Source organism: Miscanthus floridulus, chromosome 8, assembly GCF_019320115.1.
Source record: "Miscanthus floridulus cultivar M001 chromosome 8, ASM1932011v1, whole genome shotgun sequence".
Taxonomy (NCBI): Eukaryota; Viridiplantae; Streptophyta; class Magnoliopsida; order Poales; family Poaceae; genus Miscanthus; species Miscanthus floridulus.
The window spans coordinates 227,265,754-227,287,567 of NC_089587.1; the positions used below are offsets into that span (position 1 = coordinate 227,265,754).

The following is a 21,814-nucleotide window of genomic DNA, read 5'->3' on the forward strand; positions in this document are numbered from 1 at the left end:
ATATATTTTCATATATAAAAACTTTAGAGATACATTTTTTGGTAATACTTTCTATATAATAAACGTAGTCATATTTTAAATTTTTGATTTTGTACAAACTTAAAATAACATTCTTTTCTAGGATGAAGATACTAATGACCTGGCACGTCTCTCACCCTCACCCAGCACAGGCTGGTTAGGTACGGTGTCACACACGCATTTTGTATGCATTATTAGTTGCACGTACGCTTGCACTTTGGGCAAGATGAATAGGCAGCTAAACACGCGTTTCATAGTTTCGTCATCAGCATAAAGAACAAACAACTACTCCGGCCACGCTATGCTGTGCTAGCTGTAAGTAATACATAGACATGTGATTAGCCTATGTCTAGCTTCACCGGTGCATACTTCATCTAAGTATTTCACATGATCCAAAAACTAAGAAACAACAATCAATCTAGCGTTAGTGCCTTGCCAACACCTAATCCTTATTGTTTGCTGATGCGTCCGTGTTGAATCACTTTTCTGGATCTGTCTTCTGTGACCTCATCTGTGACCTCATCATGGAGATTATGGTGTGTTCTTGATCCCTTGCTCACCCTCCCTTCTCTTGGCCCAGCAAGAAGTAGAATCGTGAACAATGTGTGGATCCTTTGTTGGCTGCATTGAAACCTGTGAAAACAAGGATTGGCTTCGCTGGCATGGGTGAGCCAATTCAACCTATCTGCATTAGCAAGGCTAGCTTTGCTCAACGGGGCGAGGCGAGCGATGGGCAAGAGAACCAAGCAAACCCGTGAACGTACTCCTAGTCGAGAGCTAAGGATTGGATTAGAGTCATCAAAGTATAGCCACAGTGATAGGTTAGGTGGCAGATAGTGGGCAAGCCAAGGAGGGCATTGCCAACAAGGGTAGTAGATGACGTCTAGTGAGTCAGGTGGGTGGAGATGACGATGATGATGATTGATGGCAGTAGAGACAGTAACAAAGAATCATAGGGTGGCTTGGGGTAGGGACAACCACAATGTGAACGGGTTAAGAAAGTTTTGCGGTGGTGGCTAGATAGAGGTGCATGTCGACACAGAGGAAAGGAAGCTAGATGGAGGAAAGGACAAGAGGTAGAGGTAGAAAAGGCACCATGACGCTTTAATCTCCATCTTATAGCCGTGAAAACTCTGATGGCAAGCCGATTACGAATAGAGTCGTGATCTTACAGGTTAATTTTCTAGTCGGTTATCATAGATGGAGTCAGTTTCTATTCTTTGTCTCTATATTGTATATGTCTTGTCTGCCAAGTTGGTGTTGGATTCGTCCTGGGGTAGTCAAGCTGGCCCACCCCCTCTGGGAGACCGTTATAGCCTCGGTGAAGGTATTCGAGGCCATGTAGTCGACAATAGTAGGCATAATAATGTTAGAAAATTGGGTTATAGCTAAATTATTGGGCATGTATCTATACCGATCATTGTATTCTATGTGGCATTACTATAGAGAGGAAGTTATTTTAGTTGTTATGGATGCCCTAAGAAGTCGACCTTCCTACCTTGGATGCTCGCTCTTGGCTAGGGATGCAAGTGGGGTAGCCCGCGAGCCCAAGCTTAATTTCGTGGGTTCTCAGCCTATATACAGGTTCGTGGGTTTGCCTACTTGCATCCCTACTCTTGGCCATGTACACTAGGTGTACACCGCTCTTAACATTCTATAGTACAAGTTAGAAGACAAATTTTGAATAGGTTGGATCCCACTAGAAAAGACCCAGCATCAATTATTCACTAGCTCGTGGGTGGGAAGAACCGACGTGGAGTGAACTGAGTTGGGTCACAATACAAAGTCGCAGAAGATGTTTGATTAGAGAGACCACGCGACGGTTATTCTACATGGTGGTACATGAGCGCAACTAGCGTCTGTCTTCATTTAACTCACTCGTGTGTCCCATTCCCATCCGATGCTCCACGTATGAGGATGGGACACTCACAATAAGGCTCATCTCCTACCTCCGCTGCCGCACCACCGTCCCTATCCATCGGCGCTCCCACTGCTGGTCATAGTGTCACACCATCTATCCTTGTCGCTCCAACCTCATACTTTAATCCAAATCGGAGGATCCTTGTCCTCATCAAGAAATACAGTTAAAAGAATTGAATCTAACTTAAAAGCATGTAGCTATATATGTTTTTAGCACAAGTGCTTAATTTATGAGCCGCAATGCAAATATAAAGTAATTTGCTACTCTAGCCATAAATTATTTCCCACGTGGAGAAAAGTACAGACAAAGAATATTTCTCTTAGGGTTGGTTTGATGAATGCACTCGTATTCATCTCAATTCATATATGTTAGAGTAAATAAATTAGAATAAAAACCAAATAAAATTTCATCATAATTTATTCTAATATACATAGATTAAAGTAGATACGATCCGAGAAGAGGAGAAAAGAAAGAGGCACACGGATGAGAATCAGATCAGTCAGCAGTTCTCGTGTAGTCCTGTACTAGTAGAGGCAAAAAGGTTCCAGGAATATCCGGCCCCGCGAGTCAGCGCCCGGGCGTCTCTCCTGCCCTTTTACATTCCATTCCATCCATCGCTGGGTCGTTCCAAACCCAGTCGCAGTCGGATCGGATGGTACACGCTGGGAGCAGAGCGGAGGCGGCCGCCTCGCCGACGACAGTACGTGTACGTACACCCTGCTCCGCTGAACCATCGCCACTGCCTGTGCCTATGGAGGCGGCGGTAGCGGTACAACTACCACTACCAGGGCAGGCCCGGGCCGCGGCTGCTGCTCCCGACGGCGACGAGCGGGGGCAGCCGCAGCCGGAAGGAGGAGGACGCTACCAGCATCAGAATCAGGAGACGGAGGAGGAGCACGCGCAGGCGGTGTACTGCGCCGTGGGGATTGGGACCGGCAGCGGCAGCCGGAACCAGGCGCAGGCGGCCAAGGAATGGAAGGCCAACCTGCGCTGGGTGCTCGCCGCCCTCGCCCCCCGCCGGAGCAGCAGCAGGCGCCTCGTGCTCGCGCACCTGCGCCGCCCCACTTCCCGGATCAACATCAGTGCGTGCCTCGCATGCCCTTCCTCTGCCCCCTCTGCTTTCTCTCTCGAAACACATGCTAGCATAATGCATTCCCTTCCCCTCCTCTGCCTGCCTGCCTGCATTTTTCTCCGCTTCTTCTTTCTACTTGTCGTTTCCTACGTAAGGTAGCAGCTAGCTACTGTCTCCAGGTCTTATCCTCTCCTTACTATTGTTCTTTCTTTATCCTGCTCGCTTGCCTGCATTGCATGCCGTTTTCAGTTTTGTTCACATCTTTTTTTTTTCTAGAGAGAGAGAAAAAGAAACGGAGTTCACAAATGATGCATGAATGGTTTCTTTTTCTTCTAGTCCATCCCTTCGTTTCTTTTCCTCTCTCTCTCAGTCTCTCTCATGGTAAGCAATAGTTCACTTGGCTTATAATTAAGCCGTACTTTTTTAGTAAATTGACCAACAGTACTTTCAGCCCCCGAGCACCGTTGCCGGTTTGACTCCTCGAGTTTCAGAGGGGCATTCATCTTTAACAGCTTCCATTTCTTGGACGACATGGCCAACCAACATGTATTGTTCGTAATAAACTCAGGAATTCTTTCAGCTAACCATTGAACTCCGATCCTTCATGTTACTGCCTGTTATGCAAGATTAGTTGCCACTGTGTCCCTGCATCTACAGTCTACGCTTGTTCTTGTGTTGTGTCTTTGCAAATCTTAAACAATTCTTTTCAAAAGAAAATATATAATCATTTTGGACCCATGGATTACTGCAGTGGGGGGCGTGGGTCCCAGTGAGCCAGCTTGCAGAGGAGGAGGTGGCTGCGTACACGCAGCTGGAGGAAGAGAGGATCGCCGAAGTCCTAGACGACCTCGTGGAAATTTGCCATAGTCAAAAGGTTGAACACCTGCTCCCTTTCCAGATCTTGTTTTTTTTTGTCATCGTCTCTGCATCGATTCCCAACCTGTCAATGTCGACATGAGCCTTTTCAGCAGTCTCTAGGTTCCACCGTGTTCAGATGATAATAGCCTTACCCACCCCGGTTAGCTTCTTCCCTAGGTTCAGTTCAGCCTGCTACTGCTAGTGACATCTGAATTTTCTGACGAGTTTCAGAAACTTCCGTAGGTGAATGCGAGCAAGATCATCATCGCGAGCGACGATATCGCCAGGGGTCTCGTGCAGTTGGTTGACGACCATGGGGTCACCGAGCTCGTCATGGGCGCTGCGTCTGATCGGGCGTACAGCAGGTATATATGGTAATATATGACAATAGGTCGGTCAGACTTCAGGCACACTGACATGGTGGTTCAGCTCTTGTGTGCCGTAGGTTTTGTCGTTCGTTCATCCTTGTTCTTGCTTGATCAATGTTGATTAGCAATTTAGCATGGTAACAAAGACTCTTATCTGTCTGTCTGTCTGTCTTGATGCAACGTGATCGTGACGCTAGGAAGATGCGGGCGCCAAGGTCTAAGAAGGCGCTGACGGTGCAGCGGAAGGCGAATCCCTCTTGCAGGGTCTGGTTCGTCTGCAGGGGAAATCTTATCTGCACCAGGTATGCATTTTGCGTTCATCAAAAAGGAGCTAACTGCGAAAGTCTGTTCTTTCCATCTTCCTGACAACTTCCGAATTAAATGGCGAAGACATTTGTGTATGCGTACGTTGCTTTGCCTGGAATTAGTGTAGAAGTGTTAGAACCTGTGGACCTGTGGTAGCTTTCACAATAACTGAACATGTGTTAGATTTATTGTTTGTGTCCTATCTGTCTAGAAATTTGACGTTCTTCGGTCAAGGAGCGAGCTTTCTCTGGTTCCTTTCATTCACATCATGAGTAACTGAACGAGGCCAAACTAGTACTGCAGGACTCATTTTATTCGAATGCGACATAGTTGTACCTTTTTTTAGAAAAAAAAAATGCGATATAGTTTTCCTGTATGTAAAAATTGCTTGCAAAGTAGTAGTAGGAGGAGGAGTAATGAATTATTTCCTGTTTTCGATCTACCTCTCTGGCAACTGGTACAGGGAGGCGAGCGAGGGACAAGCACATAGAGCTGAATCGTCCACGGCTAGCACAAGCCCCAGGTCAAGCACTTCGGACTACTCGAGATCGAAATCCTCGCCACGCCTGCGCAGCAGCGAGACATTCAGCACACAAGAATCAGACGATCCATCAGCTGAACAGACTCCTGCAAGGGACCTTAACATAGAGGATTCAAATAATCAAGCAACCGCCATTGCTGGATCCTCAGCGGAGTCCATCTCTGAAATTGTGGGGGCTCAAGTGGAACCGGCAGCTGTGCATTTGCTACAAGAGATTGAAGAGGACCGGGAAACGCCCGCATCGGACGGTTCGGTACGTGCCAACTTCTGATTTTTATTATGAAATAAGTATCGGAGTAAATTGGTGTCCTTAGGAAAAGTGAAGAAATTAAGAGCAAAATTGGAGGTTATCAGATACATTGTGGTGTTTAGGAGTACCTCACATTCTAACTTCTTCAGAGTTCAGACACAGGATAATCCAGACAGTAAACAGTGTGCAGTCCAAGCTGGCTTCCAAAGGAATCTGAAAATTGTCTAGTATATGCATTTGGTTTAAAAGCTTCCGTTTCAAAAAATAAATGCATTTGGTTTGAAAAATACATGTACAGTGTATATAGATTTACCATGTGCATTTAGACTGTCCTGCACTCGATCTGTCCAGCCACTGCGTCTGTCAGGAACATGTTTTTCGGGCGATGAGCAGTTCATTCTGTTTTGCCAGGATGCTGGTGAGATGGATGATGCCTTGTACGAGAAGCTGAAGCATGTGCTCATGGAAGCTGAGAACCTGAAGCACGAGGCGTACGAAGAGACTCGCCGGCGTCAGATGGCTGAGCGCGAGCTCGCCGAAGCGTCCAAGATGGTCACAAAACGAAACTTCACCACTTCCTGTCAAAAATCATGCTGATGACCATATGTATGTATGTAGCTGATGACCATGTGTATGTATGTATGTATGTGATGGATGTAGGCCGACGAAGCAGAGAGATCGTATCAGAGAGAGGCGAGGCATCGGAAGGAGGTGGAGGAGATGGTGGCGAGAGAGCGCGCGGCCATGGAGCAGGACAGGCGAGAGCTCAACGACATCTTGGAGCAGATACGGAAGGTCGACGACCGGAGCGCCGAGCTGGAGCTCCAGATCACAAGCTCGGAGCGCACGATGAACGACCTCGAGGCCAGGCTGTCGGAATCGTACAACCTCCTGGACACACTCCGGCAAGGACATCATCCTTGCACTGCGAGGGAGTCCGCGTCCGCGTCCACGTCCACGTCCACAGAGGACGGCGGCGGCGAGCAGAGAGTGAGCTTCTTGCAGCTGGGTTACTCGGAGCTGGACGAGGCCACCAACCATTTCGACGAGTCTGTCCGGATCGATGGCGGCGGCGGCGACGGCGGCCGGGGCAAAATGTACAGAGGGGAGCTGCGCAACATGGCCGTCGCCGTGAAGGTGGTGAACCGCGACGTAGCCGTGGACGAGGCCCGGTTCGCCCGTGCGGTAGAAGGCGTCAGCCGGGCGAGACACGCGAACGTGGTGACGCTCGTGGGCGCGTGCCCGGCGGCGCGCGCCGTCGTGTACGAGCTGGTGCCGGGCGGGAGCCTGGAGGAGCGCCTGGGTCCGGAACCGGGAGGCGGGAACGGGAGCGGGTCGGCGCCGCCGCCGCTGCCGTGGCACGCGCGGTGCGGCGTCGCGTACGGGGCGTGCTCCGCGCTGGCGTTCCTGCACTCCACGCTGCCGCGGGCGACGGTGCACGGCGACGTGAGGCCGGCGAACATCCTGGTGGTGGAGGACGACGCGCGGCGCGGGTGGTCGTGCAAGCTGGCCGGCCTCGGCGTGCGCGGCCTCGTGGAGGAGCGAGAGCGCCCCGGAGCCGGCCCGGCGGCGCGGGCGTACGCGGACCCGCGGTGCCTCGCTGCGACGGGGGAGCTGACCCCGCACTGCGACGTGTACGCGCTTGGCGTGGTCCTCCTCCGGCTGGTGACCGGGAGGCCGGCGTTCCTGGCGAGGAAGGCGGCGCGGGAGGCCGCGGGCGGCAGGGCGTCGTGGCAGGAGGTGACGACGGGAGGGTGGCCGACGGAGCGCGCCAGGGAGGTGGCCATGCTCGGGCTGAGATGCTGCGGTGTGGACGTGGACGTGGAGGCGGAGCGGAGGCCGCGGGTCCCCGCCGCGGTGCTGCTGGAGGAGGCCCGCGGCGTGCTGGAGGCCGCGATGAGCTCCGCGCCGAGCAGGTCGCCGTCGTCGCTGTCCGAGTCAGACGGCGCCCCGTCCTACTTCCTCTGCCCGATACTCAAGGAGGTGATGAGGGACCCGCAGATCGCCGGCGACGGGTTCACGTACGAGGCGGAGGCCATCGTGGAGTGGCTGGGCAGCGGCCACTACACGTCGCCGATGACCAACCTGAAGCTCCCGACGCGGAAGCTGGTCCCCAACCACGCGCTCCGCTCCGCCATCCACGAGTGGCGCCACCGCCAGCTCCAGGCCCACCATCGGCTGCACTGATTAGCCTTTTTTCTGTGTCTTTTGTTTTAATTTATTTTGTTTTTGGCAAATGTTCTCTGATGTGTGACATCGATCGTCTTTGCAACGTGCACTGTACAGTATAGCGGAAATGTGCCAGAAGCGATTTTTTCCCCTGAATGAATTCCATTTTGCAACAGTTCTTTCAGCTCATACAAAAGGTAACGATTTCTCTTCATTTCTCAACTAACCATGGTTTGGCTGCAACGCTGAAAAAAGAGCAGCCGAAAGTAGGACGAGTTGCTTCCTGTGACTGCCTACCCGAGTGCCGTATCGGATCGCCCTACGCAGCTGACGGTGACGGGAAGACGAAGAAGAAACGTCTGACCGGTGGGCCCTCCCGCCGTAGGCCCGTACCCAACGGGCGGGCAGTAGCGCAGCCGCCGATAAGACGACCATTCGTTGTTTCCGCGCCGAGAAAACCGACCGAAGCCAACAACGACGAAAGTGGAGGAAAAAGCGAGGGAGCCAGCAGCCTCCTCTTTCTCTCAAAACAAGGGAGATACTACTCCTCCGCCTCCAGTCCACACGCAGCAGATCGGCGTCGAAATCCATCGCATCGTGCCCGCCTCGCCTCCTCCGCTGCGTCGGCGTGGTGGTTATGGCCCGCGGGGCGCTGGAGCCCTTGGTGGTTCTGCTCGCGCTGGCGGCGCTGGCGGCCGTGGCGGCCGGAGGGGACATCAGGCTCCAGGACGACGACGCGCCCAAGATCCCCGGATGCTCCAACGACTTCGTGCTGGTAAGGGGTGCCTCCTGCTGGTGGTCCGATGATAGCAAGGGTTTGGGGGGCCCGTGAGTCTCGGATTGGGTGTTTGGGGGCTAAACTAGGGATTGAATTCGTGGACTTGGGGAGTCTGCAATCTCTCCTCGGGTGGCTGTACCGTCGCTTGATTTTTTTTTTTTTTTTGTGCGTGGATTGGGTTGGGTGTTCAGCCACGTCATTTGCTTGGACTGGAAGAGTCGCGATTGGGTCGCCGTACGGTCTCGCCTCGTACAGGAGCGTCGGCTATGGAGCCTCTAGTGCTTCATTACATATGCTGTAAATTATACGGAGGATTGTCCTTGCCTTTATGCACTTCATTAGACATATGATGGCATTTACAACTTTCAAGTTTGAGAATGATGGCATTTGATTGATTGAAAAAAAACAATGCTGCCAATTGGGGATTATTGGCGGAACCCCAGTGTTGTTAGCTTATTCCTGTTCCCTATTTCAAGATAAAGCCCAGATTTAGTGTAAGCTCATTCAACTCAACTAAGCTGCTGGGATTCTCTCATTGAAGGTTATCTATATATCCTGCTTAGTGGTTATAGTCTGTTTGCTCCCGGCGCATGTCCTAAATTTAGTGTTATGTCCAAGATATATATTACTCCCGAGTGAAATCCACTAGGGGTCCTTGAACTTGTCCCACATTCTCAAATAGGTCCATGTACTTCTAAAACCAGATTTTTGGGTCCCTAAACTTGCTAAATGTATCACCGGAGGTCCAAACCGGTTTTGGAACTCTGGTTTTGCACATGTGCTGCATTGCCTCGTGGGCGCGCTCTGCATGCTGCTGTACCTCCCGCGCCGCCTCACCATCCCGCTGGACATCGCCGCGGGAACATCCTGCTCGAGGTTTGTAGTGGTCGCGGCCGGCCAAGGCTGGTCCTGGACATCGTACATCGCGGCGCTCATTGGCCGCGACAGCGACGCGCTCCGCATCCACGTGCCCGCACTCGCCGACGGCTTCAATCTGCTGGACCTGATCGCCGTCGTTGTCCTGTGCACCACCTCCTGTTGCCGTTCGTACACGGTTCGAGCACGTACATGTTGGCCACCATGGCCGAGGAGACCAAGAACCCCGGCGGCCCGGCCGCGACGTGCTGCTGGGCCTCATCTCGTCCATGTCGGCCATCACCATCGTCTACTGCGCCATGTCCATTGAAGCCAACGCGGCCTATTCGGTGGCATTCGCGGCAGCCGGGATGAAGTGGGCGCGCGTGTCCTGGGCCTCATACTCGCGGTGCTCGCCGTGGCCACCATGGACGCGAACTCCGCTCTGCGCGGCGATGGCGGGTCCGGCGGCGTGCAGACGGCCATGTCCGGATGCTACGCGAGCCCGCTGTACAACACGGTGGTGGGGTTGGGCCTGTACCTGTCGCTGGCAGATGGCGGCCCGCATCACCTGGCCCCGTTCGTGGTGCCTGCGGACACGGCTGCATACGAGGCATGCGTGGTCACCTTGAGCAGTTGCACTGAGGAGACAGGGTGGCAGCCACTTGTGCAAAACCAGGGTTCCAAAACAGGCTTGGACCTTTGGTGATACATTTAGCAAGTTTAGGGACCTGAAAATCTGGTTTTAGAAGTACATGGACCTATTTGAGAATGCGGGACAAGTTCAAGGACCCCCAGTGGATTTCACTCTTACTCCCTCTGTCCTGAAATATAAGGGATCTAAGGGAGTCTTGCCACACTTTCTTACTCTGTGACATGAGGATCCTAAAAGAATCTTTCCTAGTCTTTGTTGCCAACCAAACACTTGCCAACTTGATCAAACTTGCCTAAGGTGAAGTGTGGCTAGCAACTGAACACCCTCTTTGATCCATTGTCATTTTTGTGTGTGTTTCAGCCCCATAGCTGCTATGATTGCTTCATGTAATGCAGTATGCAGGACAGCTTTTCTTGTAGCAATCTAATTTGTTTTCATGGCTAGATGTTTGTCTTAGTGCTCCATCTGGTTCAGTATTCCCACATCTGAGGGCCATTATGTCTACCTAGCTAATGTGGTTCTCAGGGCCCATTACATTTTCCCGACTTAAGGTGGTTGGTACTTCTTTGACGACTAAGTAATCAGCTAGCCACAAGTCATGCATTGAAGTTCACTTGGTATTGTCACTTTGAAAGTTTGAATATCTAAAAATACTGGTGAATGTTTGGATTCTTTAGCACACTTATCTTATTCTCTACAATCACATGTTGCCCCTGTTCTGTTGTCAGGTAAAAGTGCGGACCTTGATCAACAAAAAGGATAAAATTGAGTTTGTTGGTGTTGGTGCTCGATTTGGCCCCAAGATAGAGTCAAAGGAAAAGCAATCCAACTGGACAAACTTGCTGTTAGCAGACACTTCTGATTGCTGCACCCCTCCAAAAGAGAAGGTTGACTTTCTGGAAATGATAATTTAGCTTTCTGTCTTTCTTTTACTGTTCTAAGCATTGCTACCTAGTGATTTCTTATTCCTTTGTTAGGTTGCTGGAGATATTTTGTTAGTGGAGAGGGGAAAATGTACGTTCACTAAAAAAGCTAGGGTTGCTGAATCTGCTGGTGCTTCTGCGATTATAATCATCAATGATAAGCAGGGTATGCATCGTATATGAAATCCGACATGGCTTCTTCTAAAGCTACAATTCTCTCCACTTATGGGTTATGGCCTGTGTTGGAGCACCATGTAAGCAGCTGCTGAGGTTAGGGATGGAATTGGGATCACCTCAGTAATTTGGTAGTGCCGAGCATATACCTTCACCACTAGAATGGTTTTTTATTACTCGCACGTAGGCGCTTGTGAGGTGAGGCGACACCATACTGTTTAGAAGAAGAAAAATGACAGCAGAGGAAGATGGTAGAAAAAAGAAAAGGAAAAAGGCAATAAAGGGAAGGACAAAGGAGACTGGCCCAGCCCACCAAAGCAAGCCATATCCTCCCATCCCATAGCATATTAGGCAGCCAGCCCCCCAGGCCATATCCCTCCTCGCCCTTAGCAGCACCACAATTCCAGCTCCCATACCAACCCTGATGCTTGCTTCCCTGTCTTCCTCGTTCTGCCAGCTATCAGCCCCTCCTCCATGTCACTTTCTTGGCCCTAAAATGTATCACTGTCACCACTCCCCTTCCGTATTGACCACTGTCATCACTCCCTTTCTTGATCAGCCACCACCATCAGTGACCAGAGGAATGTTTGCTCTGGCCATCAATGCTGGAGCTGGCAGGGATGTGTTGGCTGCTGCTGCTTGGCCTCCTGTTCTTCTTCCCTTCCTCTCTCCTCCTTTTCTCACTGGTTCTGCCAAGGTGTTGTGGACACCCAGGAGGCCAGGGCCCCATGAGCACTTCATCACCTAGGCGAAACTTAAGAACACTGCTTTTTAATGTTTATCCCTCTTTTCTCTGAGGTCTGCAGTTATCTTTTGTAAGATTAATCCATGTTCAGATTCAAGCATCTGTATTATCATTCCCTGCTTTGAGTTATATGATACCGTCTTTACTGCAACCTCTGATTTTGATGTGGGAAGGACTCCCTTGTACTCCCTTCCAAACCGACCTACACCTATTGAATGCTTGGAATTAAAGCCTTTGGTGGCATGAAATAAATCCTTGTGAGTGAACTGGTGTAGACCTATTAAAAATTCTTTATATTTTATAAGTGGTGATAACTTTTTTTTGAGATTTCTTTGGTCCTTTTACTTCTGATTGGCTCATCTCTCAGCACTAAACCTAAATCATTGGGACCTTTGCAGACCCAACTTGTAATCTTGTTTGATTTGCTAGTTTTACCCATGTGAAGGACACTTGTTATTTATGATGTATGTAAACTCATATAGCATGTTAATGTATATAGATGAGTGCTTCTGTGGGTTTGTCTTCTGAGTTCTAACATAGGGTGTGAACACATATCGTGCATCCACTTGCAGAGTTATACAAGATGGTATGTGAGACCAATGAAACAAATTTAGATATCAGCATACCCGCTGTTCTTCTGCCAAAAGATGCGGGCTCTTCTTTAGAAAGGTCTCTCTCAAGTGGTGAAGGTAAATTGTTTGTCTTCAGTTCCATGCTTTGTGTCATCCCTGTGAATACATGGGTGCCTATGTTTGTTTAACTTTTCATATTTTTGGTAACTTGAGAATTGGAAGGTTATTTTAGTGTAAGATAGCTAACAGGCTTACGTTTTCCTTTTTTTTGTCAGTCTTAGTGGAGCTGTACTCTCCAGATCGTCCTCTGGTTGATACTGCAGAGGTGTTTCTATGGCTTATGGCAGTTGGTACCATTCTTTGTGCATCATACTGGTCAGCATGGAGCGCCCGAGAAGCAGATATTGAACAAGAGAAGCTTCTGAAGGTTCTAAACCCCAATTCTTGTTTGATTTCTTATTGCTAGTTTTGCGCACTTGAAAAGAAGGACTGACAGGTACAATACTTGTATAGGATGGTCATGAAGTACCACCAAACTTTGAGGCTGGAGGTTCTAGTGGTATGGTAGAAATCAACATGGCATCGGCAATACTATTTGTGGTGATTGCATCATGCTTCTTGATAACACTCTACAAGAAGATGTCTCATTGGTTTGTGGAGCTTCTGGTGGTTATCTTTTGCATAGGTGGTGTAGAGGTGTGTACCGTTTCATTTTTGTTTCTGGTATTGCATCTGTCTGAACTGTGCTTTTGTGCTTCCAAAAACTAAATCACCCAAATGGCCAAATCCCGATGTGCTTTGATAATATGCTTTCACTTTTGAGAGAACACCGAGACACTTTCATCTTTATCTGTAATTCATTGTTTTTGGACAATTAAGAACTACCACAAATTGACCAAAGAACTTTATGTTAGTTTTGGAATGACCAAGTGTGATGTTGTGTGGGTGTATCAATGTCTCCATGAGATAGCAATATGAATTTGTTACTCATAATAATGTATTGCCTTCCATTTCTTGAGCTCCTGTGATGTTTTTTCCTCTTCTGTGAAGGGTCTGCAAACATGCTTGGTGGGCTTACTGTCGATGTCAAGGTATGCTCTGTAAATTTTGTTATTTTTTTCTGACTCAAGATGAATATTTAGACATTTCTTAGCTCCCTTTTATATCAGGTTCTACAGCTATGTGTATTTTTCTTACTGTTACTGAGTAGAAGTCATGGGATCTTTCAGGCGGTTTAAACCTGCTGCAGAATCGTTTGTGAAAGTGCCATTTTTTGGAGCTGTTTCATACCTTACATTGGCAGTTTGTCCGTTTTGCATAGTATTTGCTGTTCTGTGGGGTGTTTATCGCCGGTTGTCCTATGCTTGGATTGGGCAAGATATTCTTGTGAGTGTCATTTTATTTTCAATGCCTTTTGTTGAGATTAATCTGTTATCACTAATATCTTGTTTGGTGGCCTTTAGGGTATTACCTTGATCGTTACAGTCATCCAAATTGTTAGAATACCTAATCTCAAGGTGATTATTCCTCTTAATGTATGCTTTCCATTCAGTTAAGCGATTGGTACTGACACCTGTTATTGCCTGTTAACTGTCAGGTGGGTTCAGCCCTCCTGAGTTGTGCCTTCTTATATGACGTCTTCTGGGTTTTTATCTCCAAGATGATATTCCATGAAAGTGTGATGATTGTGGTATGTATGAATGACTATTGTGATGTTTGATATTTGTTGTCTGCTAGACATCTAGTTTCTTCTTCTATGGTTTGCTAGATATCTAGCTATGCATGTGGTCTGCTCGCAGGTTGCACGTGGTGATAAGACTGATGAGGATGGTGTACCCATGCTGTTAAAGATTCCTCGGATGTTTGATCCATGGGGCGGATACAGCATCATAGGCTTTGGTGATATCCTTCTTCCCGGGCTGTTGGTTGCGTTTGCATTAAGGTGATGCTAATTTCAGAAGTAGAGGCTGGATAACAGTAATCAACTTTCTTCATATTCTCTATAATAAGTACTTATCTGTCATTAGTTATGAAATACCTTTTATTCCTCTGTCTTTAGGTATGATTGGGCTGCCAAGAAGACCTTGCAATCTGGCTACTTTTTGTGGTCAATGGTGGCATATGGTTCCGGTAATATATCAGTACTTCTATTTCAGATTTTAAGTACTGTGTGTTAGCACATTCATCCTGAATTGAAAAGCCATGTCAGATGGATGGATGAATGCAAGCAATACTGATAGAGGCGTTTCTGAGTGATGCATTATGTGTAGTGTACAAGCACCTAAAACTGCTATGCTTGATAGCACATTTCTTCATTTGGCCTTTTTTGGCACAAGGTTGCATCTTAACAATGTGTGCCTTGCAAATAGGATCACACAATTCCCCGCTGCTCACGGTTGCTGGTTACCGCACCTTCTACTTTCTGAATTTGTGTTATCATAAGTGCTATCTAACTCCAATGGCTCCCTGTGCATAAATGAACGCTGGAAGAAAGAAAAAGTTTGTCTTGCATCATTGCAATATGATATGTTGATGCGTCGAATACATACACCTACATCATATTACCAAACCCACCTTGATTTGATTTAGAGTTCAGTTGTGTGAATTTGATATCATGAATCAACAACAATATGGAGGAAATTGTGCACATGCCTTTGACCATATGTGGTGTAGAATATTGGCTTCTGTTTTGTGTGGACTCATTAAAATGACTATTTCCCATATGTGGTTATGAATGTTTAGCCAAAGTCTTGCGCGCATATTGTCTTGATGCCGTTTCACCACCATATTGTCCTTGACATACGGTGCTGTTGTTGTCCTTCTTAGGTCTCCTAATTACATACGTTGCCTTGAACCTTATGGATGGCCACGGCCAGCCAGCTCTCCTTTACATTGTGCCTTTCACGATTGGTAAGTGATGCCTTGCCCCCTGATGATACTATCAATGTAGAAGTATTTCATGCCATGTCTTCTGGATAGGCTGCTTTTTTTTTTAACAAATTACCAAATTTGTGCAGGCACCTTCATAGCACTCGGCATGAAGAGAGGTGAACTCAGAAACCTGTGGACGAAAGGGCAGCCCGAGAGAGTGTGCACGCACATGCACACGCACCCATCCCCGAAGGACTCGCCTGTTGCGGTCAGCTCGACGTCGTAAACAAGACTAACCTTACCTGATGTGGCCTGGCCGAGAATGTTGCTGCTGACGACCCTTGTGTAAAGAAGTTTCACGGTTAATTGGTGCGCGACGTAATGGTGGAGTCTACTGATTTGCAATGAACCCTACATAGGATAACTCTAGCTAGACCCGCCCCCTGATCGTGATCCTAGTACGTTCGTTGTACATCAGGTGGTGTGTTGTATAGTATATGAGTGATGCTATGACACTGGATAAAAGGTGCGGGAAGGTAGGAGCTTTATCATGTGCGAGATATATATAGCCTGTTCGGTTGGCTGGTTCATATCGTTGCTGGTTCGTGAATAAGTACTGCTGGCTGGTTTGTGTGAGAAAAAAATATTGTTCCGGCTGGAAATTTACGATCGTATACGATCGTTTTCCTCCAGCCGAATATAGATATCTGGGGCTTGAGTCCACCCACAGCTGTGCAGCTTCAAGTAATCAAATCTGTCCTCCTTGTTTTTATTTGTGTATGTATGGTTTTGAGTGATATCTGGCGCATCCTTTTGCGCGGATGGGGTGGGGTGGGTCTCTATTACAGTTTTGTGTGGACATGTTCGTGATCTTACAAGGCGGGGACACGTGGCAAGAGGCTGCTGGCTCTGTCGGTAAGATGATGTGACAGTCACTGTGTACTAGGAGTATGTATTATTATCGATCATCCGTGAAATGGTAGGGGTGGGTGTATTTCCTCTCCCTCTCGTGACCAGTTACTTGTTATTTATGTACCTGTATATATATTAGATTAAATAAAGAAGAAGAAATGCTGTGGCGATGCACGAGACAGTTCCCTTTTTGTAACGAACGGTGAATAGCCAAGCCGCGATTCTTCTTCTTATTCTACAGGAGTGCGAGTGCGGTGCGGCTGCCTTTACATGATTTCCGAGTTCCTTTTGGTGCAGCAGGTGAGGTCGCGGGTGGCGCGGTGTGCGGCCAGCGATGAAGCAGCGGCTGCCGTCCCACGCCATCGCTTGTCCACGCCCTGTTCTTCCTTGTACAGGGCGGCGGCAGCTCCTGATTTGTAAAGCCTAACGTTTGGTTTGGTCGGCTTCCTTCACTTGTTGGCTAGCGCCCCTTGATACGATTCTCCATGCCATGATCCACCTCTTTTTTGACCGCTGTTACCCTAGTGGGTAACGGTTAATTTCACCCTCTAGCTAGTCCGGTTTTCAGTATAAATAAAAGGGGTGAAAAGACGTTCTAATCTATAATATCAATCCATACCTGTGTCCGTGTGTTCCTTCACTCATAGGAGCCGTCCTAACTAATTTTGCTAAGCATAGTAGTAGTAGTATCCGATGAATTATTATGTATTAGAGTGGTTTATTGTTTCTTCCATGACTCAGAACACAGAACCCATCGCAAGTTTTAGAACATATGACGCGCAAGATGTAAATTGCGTTGCAATGCACGGTCACGGCTGGAAACTAATATATATGTATGTGATCAGATGGTTTATTTGTTTGCGATGTTTGTTAGTCCATACTTAGGGCGTGGTGGCTGGTTTGTGGCTATCAAGGGATTATTAGTTTACAAACTAGTAGAGTAGTGACACAACTAGGGAGTAGGGACAGCTAGATGAGCTCACAAAGGATAAAGCACCCCTAACTGACCACTTATCTGTCCGTGTCTACCAACTGGAGTGAAGGCCACAACTTTCCAGAGCTAAGCTACATAGCCACAGTCCATTTAAATACATAATTCGGTTTGGTTAAACCTAAGGCCCTATACTAATCCTATCTTATCACCGTCTAAATTAGTATAATTTGTTAATTTCCAATTTCCTAACACCAGCTAATTTCCTATCCTCTTATCAGCAGCGTTTATACTGATGTGCAATTTGGAAAGAAAAAAATATAAAAAATGCTCAATAATTTTCTCGTTCCGCCATGCCACCTCCACCTCTTGCACGCGCTGATGAGGCCACAGACCAACAGACTAAACAAATCTGCACAATGAACCCTGTCAGCCACTAATTAAGAAAACCAACCAAAACCTTATCATCATCATCACCATCCACCAGTCGCCACTAATTGAGAAATTAGTGGCTTGGCAGCAAAAACAAACAACACTAATTAATTTATGTGCAGCTAGCCGCGCTCAAGACAGGGCCTTCAATTTCGCAACATTATAAAAAGCTCTGGAAAGCCATCCCCTCTGCCTCACACAGCCTCCTCACTCACCTCAGCTCAGCTTAGCTAGCTCACACACCCAAGCAAATTACAAGCAAATCACCTCACAGATGGAGGGCAAGGAGGAGGATGTCCACCTGGGTGCCAACCGCTACTCGGAGCGTCAGCCCATCGGCACGGCGGCGCAGGGCACGGAGGAGAAGGACTACAAGGAACCCCCGCCGGCGCCGCTGTTCGAGGCGGAGGAGCTGACGTCGTGGTCCTTCTACCGCGCCGGGATCGCCGAGTTCGTGGCCACCTTCCTCTTCCTCTACATCAGCATCCTGACGGTGATGGGCGTGAGCAAGTCGCCCAGCAAGTGCGCCACCGTGGGCATCCAGGGCATCGCCTGGTCCTTCGGCGGCATGATCTTCGCGCTGGTCTACTGCACGGCGGGCATCTCCGGCGGCCACATCAACCCGGCCGTCACCTTCGGCCTCTTCCTGGCGCGGAAGCTGTCGCTCACGCGCGCGCTCTTCTACATGGTCATGCAGTGCCTGGGCGCCATCTGCGGGGCCGGCGTCGTCAAGGGCTTCCAGCAGACGCTGTACATGGGCGCCGGCGGCGGCGCCAACGCCGTCAACCCCGGCTACACCAAGGGCGACGGCCTGGGCGCCGAGATCGTCGGCACGTTCGTGCTCGTCTACACCGTCTTCTCCGCCACCGACGCCAAGCGCAGCGCGCGTGACTCACACGTGCCCATCCTCGCGCCGCTCCCCATCGGATTCGCCGTCTTCCTCGTGCACCTGGCAACCATCCCCATCACCGGCACCGGCATCAACCCCGCACGCAGCCTCGGCGCCGCCATCGTCTACGACAGGTCCCACGCATGGAACGATCACGTGAGTTATTATTGATTAACTGATCGATTCTTCTTCATGATTTCATATATTCTTCTTCGATCCATTGCATTTCCATTCCATCTCAAATTCTCAATGCAATTAATTGCAGTGGATCTTCTGGGTTGGCCCCTTCATCGGCGCTGCTCTCGCCGCCATCTACCACGTGGTCATCATCAGGGCCATCCCCTTCAAGAGCCGCGACTAAGCATACATACATACATGCAAGAGAGGCTCCAATCAAGCAACAATCATATATATGGATTGTTAAGCTACATATATCCATGTCTTGTTATGTGGTAGAGATGTTCACTGTCTCATCTACTACTGCAATAATTATCTATCTATATACATGTTCGTGCGAGCTAGCTAGTGTGATGCGAAGGCCGGTGTTTCCTGATTGCGCCTTCAGCTAGCCATCAGTCTGCAATGCACACTTGTGAGTTTTGTTAAGTTTTATCGCTTGGGGTATGCATGCATATGTAAATTTATCGCCTACTTCCTTCTATATAAGCTTTGCGACATATATGTAGTCCCTTCATCAACTCAAATTCAAGTGTATGACAATAATAAAAACTAAGAAGAAGACTCCATGTTTATGATATTGTACCCGGCCATTGACCGGAGTGCAATTTCGGGTCAACTTGGCAGAGCTCTTTTTCTTCAGATTCTCCATGGAAGATTTTACGTGAGAAGTAATTCTATGACTAAAATTAATTCCCTATAATTCTCTAGGATAAACTCTATGCATAAAGTGATTCTGTTTACTTTTTTCAGCTCCCAGCCTTCTAATTCATTTTAGAGAATCACTTCATAGAATCAACAAATAGTCAATTCTCAATAAAAAAATTGTTTGACAGTGCTTCTTCTAGATTCAACTCTAGGAGATGATGCTCTAGGAGCTCTGCCAAACTAGTACGATTCATGTGTCCCAATGCCGCCATATATGTATAGGGGCTACTTAAACCTCGTCCCATTTAGCTTGGTTTCATGCTAGCGTGGGCGAGCCAAATTGGTTCTCCCAAACTTGCTTGCACGGGAAATAAAGCATGTGAGTAAAGATACCAAATATGTTGTATGTTCCAGTAGCTTAATTGATTCTAACGTGAGATCATATGATTCTTTTTTTGTGTGTGTCATCAGACCGGCGGCCACAGTTTTTTTTTAAGTTGCCTAGCACATATGTGTGCAAAGCTTGCCCTAGAATGAAGGCGGCCAGAAGCGGCCACAGTTAGTATTAGTGTGTTGGCGCGCACGAATGTGACTTGTGGTAACATAAAAAGTCAAAGTTGTCAAATGGCGCTTGCTTTGTTTTTGGCGATGAATGGCTATATATCCTTCTTTTTAATAGCGGATAAGGTTGGATAACAAAATTTAGTCCATCGTCACCCAAATGCATACTGCGATGAGTACGTAATAAGCGAAGAAAGAGCGTGTGAACTCGAGGATTTAAATCTCTTTTTTTTTTTGGAAAAGGAAGATTTTATTTTATTCCAAGATCAATACATCACCAAGTTGATACGCGGTCATGGAACAATCTTCCAGCCTCTACTTAAGTGATAGGCACACAATTTAAGATTTAAAATATTTTGGGTATACTCCATAGTGACATTTGAATCTAGATGAACAAGTTTTCTACCATAATAAACCTAGATAGCTTAACTACGCTCAGTTCGCATAGTGTTGTCGTATGATACGTCAGCCATGCAACAATAATATACACCTTTAGGCTTAAATACATTCAGAACTTGTGCCCTGTTCACTTGGCTGATAAGCCATGGCTGAAAGTACTGTTGGCTGATTTATTGTGAGAGAAAAATACTGTTCGTTGGAGCTTGTAGTATGCTTATAAGCGCCCAAGATGACTGATTATATTGGTTCCTATCGGGACTAGCTCTTAAACTACTACTACAGACCATTTTGGAAATTTTGTGCACAATAAGCAGACTCGTTTTATTTGTAAATGATCACTTTATTAATATGCATGCATGGTAGGGATTTGGTAGTTTATAGTAGTATTATTGAAGAAGAGAAGAGTCGGTGAGAGGTCTCTTTCGGAGTAGAGTAGGGAATGGCAATGGCTCTGCTCCACTATATGTAAGACGGCATGCTCTTATGATCAGTTAGAGGCATATAGTGATGTCACGTTTCTGGTCTACCGAAAAGCAAGCACCATCAAAAAGAAAACGAAAAGCGAGCACCAATGTGTTACGGCGTAGGCATTGCTCAATTTTCACGCGGTTTTTTTTTTCAGATTCATACGAATCATAATACAGACACGTACAGGCGTTCATACATGCATGAACCCACTTCCGAAACCATCCTAAAATTCATATCCGTTGCTTGTCTCTGTATAGTTCAGCATAACTCAGATACTAGCTTTGGCCAAAAATGCTTTACTTGTGACGTTCTATGTTTTCAAGGTCCAGCTTAATTACTTAAGTCTATGACTGAGTTATATATGTAATCACATACAAGATTATGAAAGTGATTTTTTCAAGATAAATTCCACACATGATCTTTATTATATGTTTCCAAACTAGACATTCTAAAAGTTGTTTATGGTCAATGTTTCAAAAAATTTCCCAAGGCCGTTCCATTGCTGATCACTGGTGTAATTTATTTGTCATGAATTAATGCCCTGTACGATTAAGACCATGTAAACTCTAGGTGCCTGGCACCCTCCATTTACCGGCTTGCCGGAATCTATGGAAAATCATTCAGGTGGGGCTCTCTCCCCTTCGGTGAAGTCTTCAAAAAAATGTTTCAAAATTTGACCAGTTTTTAAATAAGTACTTATGACCAAATAGACTATATACATTATGTACTATCTGCAGCTGCAGGCTTCCAGCAACCAACAGCCCAAAACTACAATAATCGGGAGAAACACCTCCAGATGGACAGAAAAAACAAATAGGCATTGAGTTGTGTCGATGGGCCTTCATGGAAGCAAGGTAGGCTATTTGAGCCCACCCATCTCTTGTGTCGGACCAACCAGCAAGCCCATCTTGTTAAACATTGGCAGTCTTATAACTTTGTTTTTTTTTTTTTTGAAAACATATTGTAACTTTGTTACTATATACATGATGCTTGACAATTTGGAAGAGGTAAGAAGGCTAGTCGTTGTTGATGGTCTTGCCGCAGAGCTAGGGTTAGAATTGTGGTTTGCATATTTGGTTCGTATCTAACATTGTGACTTCACGCATTAGTTATGTTATACACTTATTTATTTGGTTGTTTGGTTCACTGCCATAGCTACATCGTAGCATACTTTCTTAGTACCCTACCCAGATCCTCATATACATACACACTCACTCACTCACTTCTATGAACGTATACACATATACTATATCCCTATAAGCATTTATGGGATACTAAGCTAGACCTGCAAATCTTAGGATTAACGAAATCATCATAAACG

The 21,814-nt window shown here is 47.3% G+C and overlaps 3 protein-coding genes and 1 long non-coding RNA gene across 4 annotated transcripts; 3 read left to right on the forward strand and 1 right to left on the reverse strand.

Moving 5' to 3' along the window:
• Window positions 1–2,572: 2,572 nt before the first annotated feature.
• LOC136478419 (U-box domain-containing protein 33-like) lies at window positions 2,573–7,713 on the forward strand. The gene is made up of 7 exons (XM_066476869.1): window positions 2,573–3,023; window positions 3,763–3,885; window positions 4,113–4,234; window positions 4,435–4,539; window positions 5,007–5,337; window positions 5,746–5,886; window positions 5,995–7,713. Exons 1-7 carry the CDS (start codon window positions 2,592–2,594, stop codon window positions 7,519–7,521), a joined length of 2,781 nt encoding a protein of 926 aa, XP_066332966.1. The 5' UTR covers window positions 2,573–2,591; the 3' UTR covers window positions 7,522–7,713.
• Window positions 5,255–5,769, reverse strand: LOC136478420 (uncharacterized). The gene is made up of 3 exons (XR_010764253.1): window positions 5,648–5,769; window positions 5,463–5,558; window positions 5,255–5,351 (listed from the first exon to the last, which is right to left on the reverse strand). It is a non-coding gene; the product is annotated as an uncharacterized lncRNA (long non-coding RNA).
• Window positions 7,714–7,965: 252 nt separating the features above from the next.
• On the forward strand, window positions 7,966–15,797 carry LOC136478418 (signal peptide peptidase-like 4). The gene is made up of 14 exons (XM_066476868.1): window positions 7,966–8,278; window positions 10,520–10,678; window positions 10,769–10,880; window positions 12,206–12,322; window positions 12,481–12,632; window positions 12,719–12,901; window positions 13,256–13,296; window positions 13,435–13,591; window positions 13,669–13,722; window positions 13,803–13,895; window positions 14,005–14,147; window positions 14,265–14,335; window positions 15,032–15,115; window positions 15,223–15,797. Exons 1-14 carry the CDS (start codon window positions 8,141–8,143, stop codon window positions 15,360–15,362), a joined length of 1,644 nt encoding a protein of 547 aa, XP_066332965.1. The 5' UTR covers window positions 7,966–8,140; the 3' UTR covers window positions 15,363–15,797.
• Window positions 15,798–17,545: 1,748 nt separating this feature from the next.
• On the forward strand, window positions 17,546–18,917 carry LOC136478421 (aquaporin PIP1-5-like). Its single transcript, XM_066476870.1, has 2 exons — window positions 17,546–18,396; window positions 18,506–18,917. Exons 1-2 carry the CDS (start codon window positions 17,626–17,628, stop codon window positions 18,599–18,601), a joined length of 867 nt encoding a protein of 288 aa, XP_066332967.1. The 5' UTR covers window positions 17,546–17,625; the 3' UTR covers window positions 18,602–18,917.
• Window positions 18,918–21,814: the final 2,897 nt, after the last annotated feature.